This window comes from Vespa crabro, chromosome 8 (genome assembly GCF_910589235.1).
Source record: "Vespa crabro chromosome 8, iyVesCrab1.2, whole genome shotgun sequence".
Classification (NCBI taxonomy): Eukaryota; Metazoa; Arthropoda; class Insecta; order Hymenoptera; family Vespidae; genus Vespa; species Vespa crabro.
In genome coordinates, this window is record NC_060962.1 from 1,456,732 (window position 1) to 1,471,810 (window position 15,079).

General features: G+C 32.1%; 1 protein-coding gene across 1 annotated transcript in view; it reads left to right on the forward strand.

Moving 5' to 3' along the window:
* The window catches only part of LOC124426141 (zwei Ig domain protein zig-8-like), a 289,633-nt gene extending 277,386 nt beyond the window's left edge, over positions 1-12,247 (forward strand). The window contains exon 6 of the mRNA XM_046967462.1: positions 7,687-12,247. Coding sequence (XP_046823418.1) covers positions 7,687-7,790 — 104 coding nt within the window. The 3' untranslated portion in view covers positions 7,791-12,247. The remainder of the gene's footprint in view (positions 1-7,686) is intronic.
* The last annotated feature ends 2,832 nt before the right edge of the window (positions 12,248-15,079 follow it).

Here is a 15,079-nt window from a genome sequence, read left to right on the forward strand (position 1 = left end):
TAAGAGAAAAATAGAGGGAGAGAGAGAGAAATTGAAAGTAAAAACGTATATGCATTAAAGTTAGCTGCAAATTGCATCGTGAAATTTGAATAACCTGAAACTTGTTTTAATTTGTAGCTAACATAACGACCTACCTTAGCTTTAATTTCATTTCCACGTTGAAAAATCAATCGAACGAAATAACGAAGCGAAAATTTCTTTCGAGACGTGTCTTATAATTACTTTTATATCATTCGTCATTTTGTTTCGCTACAAAATCGAATACCTACCTATAAAATCTTTGTATAAAATCCGAGATTTTATTTGCGAAACGTGCTATCAAAGAAGAAAAAATTATTTTCTCTGTCTGTCTGTCTGTCTGTCTCTCTTTCTCTCTCTCTCTCTCTCTCTCTCTCTCTCTCTCTCTCTCTCTCCCTCGCTCTCTTTGTTTTCTCAATCCATATCACAATCCCATCTCCATTTTCGGACCATTAAAATCATCAACCTTTAAAAACAATTTCTCTCTCAATGTCCGACTTTTTCATTATTCTAATATGTACTGATCGAATTATTAATTATTGTCCGTGGAATATCTTATTGTTTTAAAAAATACTCTTTATAAGTATCTTCTCCTTTTTCTCTCTTCTTTTTTGTCAATGTAATTCTATCGGAAAACCAAAATAAGATGGATCAATGAATAGGCATAATAGAGAAGCTATGCTAAATTACATCACGCTCTAGCCTGATACTTCGTCTTCATTAAGTTTCATTTGGAAAATAATAAAATTTTATACAGAAATTAAAAAAAATTAATTATATAAATGTTTTAACAATTACAAATTCTGTTCTTGTAAAACGATTTAAATATGTTCTGAAACTTAATGCATAGAAGGAAATTATACTATCTATCGAAACATGTTAATTTTAATTCGAAAAGTAAAATATACCACTATACAATATATTATATATATATATATATATATATATATATATATATATATTGTATGTGTGTATGTGTATATTGTAAGATGACAAAGAAATCTTTACGAGCATAGTTCTCTTTTTCATTTTAGCACGGAAACGTATATTCGGATTATAAAGACGCCTCAAACGATTATTTCCGAAAGTACGCCTGAGAAAGGAACGCGAAACGATAGTAATAAAAAGTTCTGCTTTTCTTCGCACTCTTTTCGGTCCATTTTAATAACCGAAAGTACACATTATCCGTGTTATGACTAATAATAAAGCGTTGTAAAGGAAAAGAAACATTTTTCGGACGATTGTACGATATGAAAAAGTCTGTTTAACGATCTCGTTAAGAAAGGATATCTGACGAGAACGTAGCTTAGTAATTTCATTTAAAATTTTTACTTTTAACAAAAATAAAATTACCAATTAGATTGAAATAAAGCTAATGTGTTAGTTATCAATTTTACAAACAAAAATATAATCGATAAACGTACGTTATATTATTTCCATCATTTTTATTCGCCTAAACTTCGTTCACTTATAGATTTTATAGTAGAAAAATATTTATTATTTCTATATTCGTATGAATTGTACATTTTGATTAGTTTGTTACAATATTTATAACAGCGACAAAAGAATATATATCTTTTATAGATAGATACAAAGGTAATAGTCATACAACAGTGTTTAAAAATATTTAATAGCAAACATATATTGACAATTTTCAATCACTTATTATAATAATTAATTTCATATCGATTGATTAAATTAATCAAAACTTTTGACTATTTATGCCTTTCAATTAATCGCTTCAAAATTTGAATTTATTGACGCTACATGATAATACTGATACCTACTCTAAATTATAGAAAGAGAGGCAGAGAGAGAGAGAGAGAGAAAGTGAGAGAGAGAGAGAGAGAGAGAGAGAGAGAGAGAGAGAGAGAGAAAGAGAAAGAGTCATATAAAAAAGATAGAAAAAAGATAATTCTCTAAAATAAAAGAGGCATCTCCACGTGAGCAATTATCAACACTTTTTGCAATTATTAATTACGAAAGAAAGATACATTAGACATTATTTATATACCTCTCTTTTATTTTATATAGTAACAAAAGAGAGAGAAAGAGAGACAATCGTAACAAATCGTTGTCGAAAAATACCTTATCCGAGTCCATTAACGAGGTTTCATTGCACTCTGCTGGATTTACATTTGCTTCACCCAGCGTAACAACAAACGATTTCACGGTTGACATACACATGTGAACTACTGTTGTTCTCTGATATTTGTCAATTTTGATAATTTCTATTAAAACATTTAAATTTTTCGTTAGCAAACAACGATAAAGTGAACTAATAAGATAAACAAAGCAATACATAGACAAAGGAAAGAAAGAGAAAAAAAAAGCAAGAGAGAGAAAGAGAGAAAGAGACTGTACTTTCAACGCTTACAACGAGCTTTCGAAAAGTAACTTTTTCCCGAACGTTCAAACCAGTCGTGGAACCTTCTCTTCTTTTTCTTTCTATCTTTTTCCATCGGATTCAGACAGGATTTTTCCTACGGACGACACAAACGTCGTCCTTTGACCCGCTTCGATTTTCAACGATGTGATCAAAGCTAGGATTTTTTTGGCGAATAGAACCAACTCGATGAAGCTTACCTTCCTGTCGGAACGCGTGACTGAACTTGCCATGGAGAAAGAGAATGGTTGAAGGGGAATATAGAAGAGGATAAGGGGAGTGGATGAAAATGGGAAAAAGAGTGAATTCTTTACTTGCTTCCAACGATCGCACGAGTTGTTAGACTGCGATCTAGCTGTTGGTTTCACGCTTCGTCGTTCACTCATCAATTTTCCCTCTATCTCTCTCTCTCTTTCTCTCTCTCTTGTTTTTCTCTCTCAATCCCTGTTTCCCTTTCTCTTTCGCTGGAAAATCTTTTGTTGCGTAGTACAAACCAACTGTGATTAACACGCAGTTATTCTTTCCAGTCTTTCGCGCTTGCAAAAGCTACTGAATTCGATTCGACTTTCGAACGAGATTAGTATCGTTTTGTCCGACATGGGACAGCTAACGGATCTACACTACGAAATAGTACGAAAATGAAACGTATCCTGTAAACGTAAAAACAATGTCTTTGTTTTCTAACAATTCAGTATTCACATTGAAAATATGAATGACAAACTTTTATGATCTATCAATCAAATTTATAAGTTAACAACGATATATATTTATGTATATGTCAGTGTGGAAGAGACAAATTTGAAGAAGACAAAAAATTACATTCGATCGTTATAAAATAGAATCACATGTACATTAATGATCCATCTTTAATTATTTTAAAAATAAACGTCATTTTGAAAAAAGTTTTAGACTAACCATTACTATGGATCTCAACTTCGACTTCATGTAAGTAAATACATTAGATTCGATCGAAGCCTGGTGATTTCGAGAAAACCTACAAGTGGAAAAGCTGATCATCGTGTCATTTACAGACGATCGGATAATAGACACACAGGGCGTGAGAACGTGCTAATACCAGACTCGAAAGCACTAGTCGAAAATTAGAGGAGAGCTTTTCGTTTACTCGCTTGGATCAAAGGCGAAACGTTGAGAATTTTGCGGTATTGGATCTTCACTGAAGCTCTTGTTTACTACTTACTCATTCTCTCCTTCTCTTTCTCTATCTATCTATCTATCTATCTATCTATCTATCTATTTATCTATCTATCTATCTACCTATCTATCTATCTATCTATTTATCTCTCTTACACATCTGTCTATTTCTCTCTTATGCATAACTAGTCGATCTTCCAGTTCTGGTTCTCTTAGTCTACGTAACCACTACTGCATTTACCACATAATTTTGGTAGCGGCCAACCAGGTCGCATTAGACCAACGTACATATCTTTCCTCTCTCTCTCTCTCTCTCTCTCTCTCTGTCTCTCTCTCTCTCTCTCTCTCTCTCTCTCTCTCTCTCTCTTCCTCTATCTATTTCTCTATCTCGTAACACACTCTTACAATTATATCCCAAATGGCTCCGATGCAACCTTTGCAATCTCTCGGAACAATTATTTCGTTGCAGTCAAACTCGTAACAACGAGATTTAAGTTCGTCTAACTTTGTTCACATTGCTGCAACTTAATCATTGTTAAATGTTACAAAAGCCACACGATCACTTTGCTTCTCTTCCATCTGAATTTCTCCTTCTCTATCTTGACAATGTAAAAGCAAGATATTAATAAGGATCAAGCTAATTTTGACATTGTGTCGTAGAAATTAAAAATTAAATTTATCCTTTCTAAATTAAAGGATTTTATCAATGTTTTTCAATAATTATTGAGTTATTAAAAATGTGGTTCTTAACAAATTCGATTGATGAATGATTTGCATGAATGATCGCAAGCACAAACTCATTAACTATTTCTCGGAGTTATCCGAGCAGGAAAAGCGGTATTCAAAAAGGATATTACTTTCATAACCATGAAACATCGAGTCGGGAAGCTGTAAATTATTGATATGAATCTAGCTCGTGAAAATTCTACATCTCTCTCTCTCTCTCTCTCTCTCTCTCTCTCTCTCTCTCTCTCTCTCTCTCTCTCTCTCTCTCTCTGATTTGAAATTTTATCTTACTTTGTGTAAGTGTATTTTTTAATTTTATCTTATAATAATGATAATAATAATAAAAATAATCCGTGTATGTAATCATTGAATTTTAAAGTACATTATTGATAACAGAAAATATTATGTTATATGTAAGGTGAGAACAGCATTTTTATAGAAAATATACCAAAAAAAACATTTGAGGCGCCAAAGTCGCAATTATTCTTTTGTTTTATGCATTGAAACTCGTTAAGGGATAAGACGTGTACAGTCTTCGACGAGCAATTAATACAAGAGTTACTTTTCATTTTGTCATTTTTAACTTTTTTATTTTTATTTCAAGGACAAATAATTAAGAAGTACAGTGAAGTCCTACATATTTGAATACTGCAAAGTTCCAATCTTACATTGTGTGTATGTGTATGTAACTATTCAATATAAGTAAATATCAGATTAATTACGATTTAATCGACTTCGTAAAATCACGATGGAACTTTCATCATTATTTTTCTTAAACATTTTTTTAAGTTACATATGCTGTGAATTTAATAAAAGTTCACTTTAATTATATCTTGTTTCCCTCTTTCTATTTCCCTATTTTATCCTTTTTGATACGATATAAGTGTTTTTCTCTAGTATAAACGAGCTTGACGTCTTCTGTAATTACCTTGGATGCAGTGCATGAATTTATCCTTCCTCGGTACCCGATGAATTCACTGAGGATTACGGAAAGATAAATATTCAGTTATGCATAACAGGCAGAGAAGGGTGAAGCTCGCGGTATCACGAGCGATTTCCACTCCGTTGAGATTATTTTTCAAGAAAAACTTGTCGTCGTTTACGCTCGTGTGCATTTCTCAAACATGTACGTTGTCTGTAGTCAGACAAACGACATGATTTAACGAACTACGACGAATTTCAAATCATATTTGGAAAGAATGTATTTTTTAATTATACTGTTCTCCAATATTTATTTAACAATTTATATAAAGAAATAAAAAAAGAAAGAAAGAAAACTATGACGCTTTTACAATTGCTCTTACAAAATAGATATGAAATATTTCTATGTATACGCATGTATTCCTTTTTCATTGATCTCAAAATACGAGATTTTTCTCGTCAAAAATTTCGCTGACTTTCTGCCTTCCCAATTTCAAAACTGCCCGCGTCACAAATAGAAAGAAAAAAAGGAAAAAGAAAAACAGACCAAAAATCATTTATTCTACATATCAGTTAGAAAAGCAAAATAAAAGGAAGAATGATCGAACGGTGGATGACCTATCGAAGCGGACTAGGTTACGATCCAATTAATCTGAAAGCATTTAAATAACACACGTATATTTACATATACATACATATATTCAACATACACAACATAGTCGGTTTCTGTGCTTGCATATCTCCAACCGAGTTCACATATTTATCCTCACGAATCGTTACCCGTTAAATGCGAGCTTTGCGCGTAATTCAACATAGCATGTTACGTAATATTAGAATATATATGTGAGATAGATAGTAAGAGGAAGATAGACAAAGAGAGAGGAGAGAGAGAGAGAGAGAGAGAGAGAGAAAGAAAGAAAGATGATGTTCGATGATTTCAGTGGATGAGGGTGAAATTTTTGAACAAAATTACCGGCCGCACGATGTCACGTCATAGACCACCGGAAAGCTTGTCACGCCTCTCACTGCTCATCCGTACCGCATGTAAATCATATTGCGCGTGATGTGCAACTGCAAGTAAGACACGATGAAAGAAAATCAATGCACTGCGTCCTTGTTCATGTTATGACGTACGTAAAAAAAAAGAAAAGAAAAAAAGAAAGAAAAGGAAAGAGGAAAGGAGAAAATGATTCATTAGATATTAAAAGAATTACATCAATGAAGTATATCTTCCTAAAAAAAAAGTAGGAACTTATTTCACGATAAGCTATTTCATCCGTGATAATGTAAAATGATTTATCGTATTTGAAAGAAAAATTAAAATACATAATAATTAAATATTCAGGATGTCCCATGGACTTGTCGATAACCCTCGTTTGAAAAATTCAATCAACTTGTCGATTGCTCGTCCGGAAAATTCAATTGATTCCGAAGGAACGAATGTTTCTCATTTTGCATTTCCAAAGTATTTTCCAGAAATCGACATTCCTTTTCGGATAAAAAAGTTAATCGAAAAGCTGAAATGTGTTTCGTTTTCGAATAAGAATATTCTTTAAGATCTTATACGAAGAAATATATGAAATATCCTTTGCTTTTCTGGTTAAATTAAAAACGTTATTATACGAAATATTTCTTCGGTTAGTAGCAAAGTTTCAAACGAAATTTTGATTTTGTATTCGACAGTATATCTACTTATATCAAATCGCAACGATAATACATGTGCAAAACAAACAGCTCAATCGAATACACTTGTCAAAGCAAGTGTATACCAAAGGCCAGCTGATTACTCTATGTTCGCTACGATAGCAGTATTTCTGTCCCCTTTCTGACGCACGTCAGAGCAATAATTACAGGTTACAGTCTGCTGATTGATGAGAAATCGGTCGAAACGTATTAACGTGGTTCCATAAGGCAATTAAAGATTTTCTCCGCATACGTTCGGAACATATAATATATAACTGTTTGAATGTTGTTTCTTCCGTATGTTCTTAAAAATCGATGACTCCGATAGAAAGTATTCATCCTATTTAAAAAATTTTGTTTTATGTATAGAACATAAAACAAAAAATAATTAAGTACCTTTTTAAAATTTTTGAATTTAATTTAATAATATTTAAAATTTACGTCAAAACTTGGATTTTTCTTTTTTTTTTACTGAAATGTACAAATTGACGACGTAAAATTGTTTGATAATTATTTTAATTATTTTTCTTATATATATATATATATATATATATATTTATTTATTATATTATATATTATATATTTATATTATTATATTATATATTATATATTATATTATATATATATATATATATATATATATATATATATATATATAAGAAAAACATTATACATAAAATAAAATAATAAGTAATAAATAAATAATAATAATACATAAAATAAAAATCGTGAAATATGTAAAAATTGTATTTTTAATGTTCGCACTCGAGGGTGATCTAAAGGATCAATATTTGTTTCAGGAGAGCATCCAGCCGCGATGCAACACGGTAACACAGCTGCGGGCTCGCCAACATCGAAGACCGTTCTCCTTCTGCTCGTCTTTTTCTTGGGCAGATTGAGATAATGTGCGGGCGCATGAACTCAAACAAGTCAAATGAAGGCCTGAAGAAAATTCGGCGGAAGAGCGAGATTTTTATGATCGTCCTTTCCTTCTACGAACGATTTAAAAAAATCGCGAGGCGCGAATTTCGAACGAATTTTCTTTCTTTCAAATTCGTGCCGAAACCGTCTGAGCTATAGAACATTATATAAGGAGTTACATACGAGTTACACTCTTATCAACTTAGAGAGGACATGAAAATAATATTGAGAATATCGATCGAGTTTATTCGAAATCGATGGATCGATAAATTGAAGGAGATAAAAAAGAAAAAAGAAAAAAATAGTGAAGACTGGCTAAAAATACGCGAGAGTACCAAGTGTGCCGGTTTATCTTCAATCAAGTATCGTCGATTGAAAAGGTCAAAGTTCGAGAAGAGAAGAAGAGAAAAGAGAAAAGAAGAGAAGAGAAGAGACGAGGAAAGTTCGTTCGATGAGATCGCGATGGAACTTCGCGGAACGTCGTTTCTCTACAATAAACGTAATTTATATTCGCGCACGTTCCCGCTCGTCCACTAAACGACGAACTCATAAATTATTTCCCCACGAAGCCGGATTTTAATTTCGTCGGCGATGGATTGCGTAAGCGAGTGTATGCGCATATATGTACGCGATATTCTTATACGTGTGAAAAAAACACGCACGCGTAAACACAGATATACACACCATAGACACGTACAAAAAAAAAGAAAAAAAAGAGAGAGGGAGAGAGAGAGAGAGAGAGAAATACGTTGTGAGAACGGAGAGATCGATCTAAGGAAAACACACATTAGATTATAATGACGGCTGACGGGTCCTCCGCTATCGTAAGAGAGCTCTACGCAAAACTATAAATCAGAAAAGTGCATAATATAGTGTCGCATGCGCAAACTCATAAATCAGATTAAACCGTGCATATAGTCCACGCGAGTAAGAAAAAGGAAGCGTTTGTTACATGAAATTATCGATTCGAGCGTTCTTTGCTCTACTTCAAAATCGGAACATATTTCTTTTCCTCTATTCGTTTCTTTCCTTTCTTTCTTTTATTTTATTTTCTTTTATTTTCTTCTCTTTACTTTTTCCTTTCGCCTTCATTTTTCTTCACCGTCTCTCTCTTCTTTCCGTGCTTTAAAAACGTTCTCTTTTCACGCGGAGAATTCGAAAAGATCGAACGATGACGAGGATGGTTACGTTTTCCTTCCAGACATAAGATAAAGAAATAGAAGAAGGAAATTATACGATTGCGAGTTTGTAAGATGATATCTTGAAAAATCTATTAGACGATAAAATTCTTATCTTGGAAGAGTGAACTTCTCTCTCTTTTTTTTGTCTTTTCTTTTCTTTTCTTTATTCACGGAAAACAATGTATCCTTTGTAAAAGCATCGACATGAATTCCGTTCATTTCAAATGAACGTTCGACTATGAAACAATCACGAAGAAAAAAAATGAAAGAGAAGAAGAAATAAAAAAGGAAGAAAAAAGGGTAAAGGGCTCAGCAACTCGATGAATATATCAATATAATCGCAAGATATTATTATTACGAATGAAAATTCTAAATTTGTGAGAAAACTTTCGAAATTTTAATGCAACCAAGCTGAATTGCGAATCATTTCGAGGGGGAAAATTGGAACGCGACGGTTGTCAATAAATTTATAAGCATTCCGATATTGGAGAATCGTACTCGTATATTGCATGTGCAAGTACATATATGTGTGCGTATATATATATATATATGCATACACACACACGCGCGTTTATATACATATACGTATATCTACAAACATAAAACTCGATGGATTCTACCTACATATTTCCTTCTTGCACGACCACAATTTGATCCTACCGTTGGGTTCACGAAAGAAATGGCGATATAAACTCTGACATGGAGCGGTTTAAAATGATTTTCTACTGGCGTACATCTGCGCGCTTCCATGCTGAAACGAATGACGCACACGGAAAATAAATCTTTTCCAAAGATGTTCGCCGTTTAGTATTTCCTACAAGAAACGAACTTACGACACTTACATTGACTCAAAAGAAGATCGATTTTACTCTTTTGCATACGTATCAATGTTGACCCAGTTATTAGAAATATGTTTTATCCTTTTTTCAAGCATATATAACAAATTTTTTCAATAATGATAATACAAAAGAGAAATATACAACGTTATGTCGGATTTATCTTTTCCCGAGATCATATATTTTTATCTATAAGTTGAGATATTTATGATACTCTTGACAGATAGAATATTAAAATACGATCGAAACAACGATATATAAGATTTTAAAAGACTATAAAAGAACGTATTTTCCGGAAACAATCATTGAAAATTGTCAGAGCACTTTTTGCATAGGAAAAGTTTTTTATCGATTATCCTTTTTCTTCGAAAAAGCGGAAAGGATATTCGAATTTTCGATTAATTTTCTCCAAGAATATGATTAACGCTCTTTCAAACTGCTTCAAAAGTACGCTAAGTAATAAATCTAGTTTCACTCGGGATATCTCGGCCGTATCCTCGTAACAAAAATGAAGAAAAATAATTTTCTCACGTTTGATGGAAAGCGATAAATATTTGAGTGTTTTACATTAAAATCGTATATCTAGTTTACTTCAAACATCCATTTTCGTACACGTAAAAATAATGCTTCTTTAATTCGCCACTCAGGAAATAAAATAGATAGTTCAATTTCGAATAATGCCGATACTGTCGATCGCATATCGTAAAAAACAAAAGTAATTCTTGATGGATATAGAAAATCGATGTGTATAAGGACACATCATGTCAAATGCGTATCAATGTTACATTTATTTTCATAAAGGTATCTCTAAAGATTCTGAATAAAATTTTTATATTTCTTTACGAAGTTATTTTTAACGAACTCATCGACTTTCAAATTTCTATTCCATCTTTATTTGTTTCGACTTTCCAATTTTTTCCGATTCGAGGATATGACATTAAAGATATTTCTGGGTTTCGTAAAATATCTCGAATGATTGTATGATAAGCATTTACCGGCTTATATCGAAACGATTTTCCTAGGGAGACCAAATTTCGAAGGAAACTACTAAAAATTTGTCAGAGTCTCAATTCCTTGAATTTTCTCTTAAATATATACACCCTCTCCGTGAACGTGATTTTGTTGCCCTTACCCTAGATTCGAGCTGAATGTTAAATAGAGAAAAAAGAAAAAAATAGAAAAGGAAAAGAAAAGCAAAAGAAAAATCATATTGAGAAATTCGTTTTTCGATGCAGAAACAAATGATTTTTTTATTAATTACTGTTACAATTAATTTAGCCATCCGAAATAAAGTTATGTTAAGAAACGAGAATTCCTCGCCACTAAACGTACTTTTTATGATTTCGTATTTTAATAAAAGAGAGCGATGACAAAACTAACTCGTTCATTAAGTTTACGCTCGTAAAATAAAAACTATCGTTTCCACGCCGGAACAAAAACAAACATAAATTTTACAATGACTGGTTAGAATATTTTTGACAATTCATATTCTTGGTAAAAATGCATGATACGAAGAATTCAAAGCAAATTAAAGTATAGTCAAGGATCGAACGTAATAAAACAAACAAAGAATGGGAATTAATTTTCTTGTCGATGCTTTTACATTTTCTCGGAAATGGAAAACGTATGTATTTCCGTCCCGTCGTCGGTTAATCATCGTTTTCATGAATAGAACGAAGAAAAGGAAACGGCAATTTTCTATGGCTTGATCCTTGAAAATTTTAATCGTGCATTTCAACGCGAAACGAACTGTATGTTATATTTGCTTGATCGAATGAAAGACTGCGTTTATCAGGGAGAATGAGAGAGAGAGAATGAAACGAAGAAAAATAGCTGTGTCCTCTCTACACTGACCATAGAGCGAGAGAGAGAGAAAGAGTGAGAGTGAGAGTGAGAGTGAAAGCGAGAGTGAGAGAAAGTGAGGGAGAATGAGTGAATGATTCGAAAAAAAATGTTAAGTGTAAACTGAGTGTGTCAAAAAGTATAAATTAAGGTTAAAAATAAAGAAAGAAAAAAGAAAAAAAAGAACAAAGAAGACGACGACAAACAGAGATATCGACGTTGGAGTAGGTAGAATACAATTATCCCTTCAGAATACTTTCTACTACGGTATAAGTGTTAAATGAAATTAACGAAAAAAAAAACGTAAAAAATAAAAAAGAAAAAACAGAAAAAAAGAACAGGTAAAACAGTAGGAAAGTAATATCGTAACAAAAAGAAAAAAGAAAAAAAAAGAAAAAAAAGAAAAAAAAAGAAAACAAAGAAACTTATATCTAGTCGAACTCTCGTATGATTTACACCATGAATAACCCAAGTGTGTTCCTCCTACCACAACTTTCACATCTTCTTTTCACGCGATTCTCGACGTATTATTGTACAAAAATGTTTTACTCTTGTAAATAAATTATCCGTATGAAGATGTAGAGCGAAACGATTTTTTACTGTTACCTATTCTCATATGTTAAATTTTATAATAAATATGTCGTTCTATTCTATTTTCTCAACGATAACGAAATGAAAAGGACGAATAATTATACGTAAGTATAATACTTGATTTAAAATAATAAATTTTAGAATTATTGAAAATGTCAATCGTTTCGATCTTGAACAAATATTAAAAATATTGAAAATATTTATCAAACTTTTATCAATGATCAATTATTCCTTCTACTCCTTAGACTTCAAGCACATTGGGATTTGCATTCGCTACAAGCATGTCTTGTTTCTCTCAAGAGACAGATCCGTCATCTTGGTTGGACTATCGTTGGCGACGTTAGACATCGAAGGGATTATCAAAGTCGGCAAACATCCTCAATCCTTGTTGTTCCATGCTCGAAAGCATCAATCACGGACAATTCTAAATGTGTACCTACCAAGTCGCATCTTAATTCCCTCTACCTTAACTATTTGATCGAGTATACCGATCCCTCGATGTATCCTCCCGGCTCCTTTCACTCACGTAATTTGAAACGTCTTCTCGTTACCAGTCAAAGATATTTTCGGCCAATAGAGGGCTCGATCCCTTTTGGGACATACGATATACGATATCAGAGAAATGTTAGATACATTTGTGAGCGCGCCCACGCACACAGAATGGTGTCAAGTACTTACTTAATTACTTAATATAGAATAGTGTATTATAAATTTATAAAGAAATATGGAACGTCTTAATATAAATTCACAGAATATTTAACTGGAAATAGGAATTATAAATTGGTTTACTTAGTGATAAAAAGAATCGATGACGACTAAGATAACTATGACACCTCTCTGTTCTTCTCAAATATTTCTCAGTGATTTTGAGATATTTACAAAACAATTGCAATATCATTTAACAGTAAGCAGGTTCTTTCTATTCATGTAAAAAGAAAAGAAAGAAAAAAGTCTTCTCTAAAAATGTCCAACAAAAACATATTCACGTTTATATCTTGATTTCAATGAAAAGATAAACAAATGAAAAAAAGAACGTACTTTTATCAACAAAAAGAAAATAAAAAGAAATAAAAATAAAAATAATGTGTAGAAAGTATGTAAAAAGTAATCTAAAAATAATGTAAAAAGTTATGTAAAAAATAATCTAAAAATAATGTAAAAATATTTTTGGATAGATAAGCAACAATATTCTCGTGCATTTCGTCGTAACACGTGAACTCGAATTATGAATATCTAGGACAACTTTACAGGAATCAACGCACACTGTAACGTACATCGATACAACACGACATTCGACACGACGCCTCGTTAAAATTTAAAAAAGAATACTCGTGTAACAGGCTGTCCCATTACAACATGCTCGGTATGAGAATACAGGTAAAAAATAAAAATAGGAAAGAGAGAAACAAAATTGTGGATGGTTGGATAGGTGAATGGATAAGATTCTCCCTCTCTCTCTCTCTCTCTCTTTCTCTCTCTCTCTCTCTCTCTCTCTCTCTCTTTCTCTCTCTCTCTCTCTCTCTCTCTCTCTCTCTCTCTCTCTCTCTCTCTCTCTCTCTCTCTCTTCCACTCTTTTTCTCTATGTAGGTATGAAACACCGTGTACAGCCTCGCTATAAAAAAATTCTACCGTACGTTGAGCCTCTCTAATTATCTCGGCCGTGATGAATGCAAATTCAACGTTTTTTTCCTACTTGTGAAAAAAAAGCAAAAAAGAGAAAGAGAAGAAGCAACATAGATATGGTGTGCTGATTAGCTCCTACCCAAGCCACTATCCTAATTCGACACTATAGAAACCATCATTGTTTACCGGGTGCACTTAATTAGCAGCGTTAATCAGTATACTTTGCTTTCATTGATAATAAAAAAAAGCGATGAAAGAAAGAAAAAATAAAAAGCATCATTATTGTTACTTGTACGTACTTACGTTGAGATAGAAAGTCAACCCCTTTGAACGAGTTCCAGAAAAAGCATCGTACGAATAAGTGTTTTGTATCATTTTGGAATTAATTTAATAATTATAGCATTCAATAATAATAATAATAATGATGATGATGATGATGATGATAATAATACACGTGAATAATTTTAATGAAATTCTGCAAAAACCGCTGTGTCGGTGTTCGAAACAAAAGGTTTTCTCACGTTTACAAATAATGTTTATATTCCTTTTCCTATTTCCTAACCTTTTCGTTTATTCCATGTTAAATTGGTTAGGTTTTGAAGTCAATTCCCTGATTTTATTTACGATCAAATATAATATATTATAGTATTTAAACTTCAAATAATTAAATATGGTCCTTCCAAGCGAAACAAATTATTGTTAGTTTCTTTTAAAAAATGACGATACACGTACAGATACTTATTCAAACGATCTTTAGTAATTAATTTTTTTTATTATTTAAAAACTATTTAGGTACATAAGTATCTGTATCGTATTGATTAAACGTTATAACGTATCTTATTTAGAAAAAAACAATTAAAAAATATTACTCGATAAAGTAATTCGATTTCATACGAAAAACGACACTTTCTTTTTCTTTATTTTTATTTTTTAAATAATATACAACACAATTCTTAATTCAATTATCTATCGATTCATTTATTCTGCTGCACATAATATTCATGCCGTTAACTGAATCGTTATCGTTACTTCAAAAAATAACGATCTGTTGCAAATGCAGTGCCTTTCTAATTCAAGTGTATGCTACTTGCATAGCATCTAGGATTGATTAGTCGGTACTCGCTTCTCAATTCGACCCTGAAGTTATAGAAACCACAATTGAATTCAGAATTTTTATATCCTTCCGGCATTCCGGATAA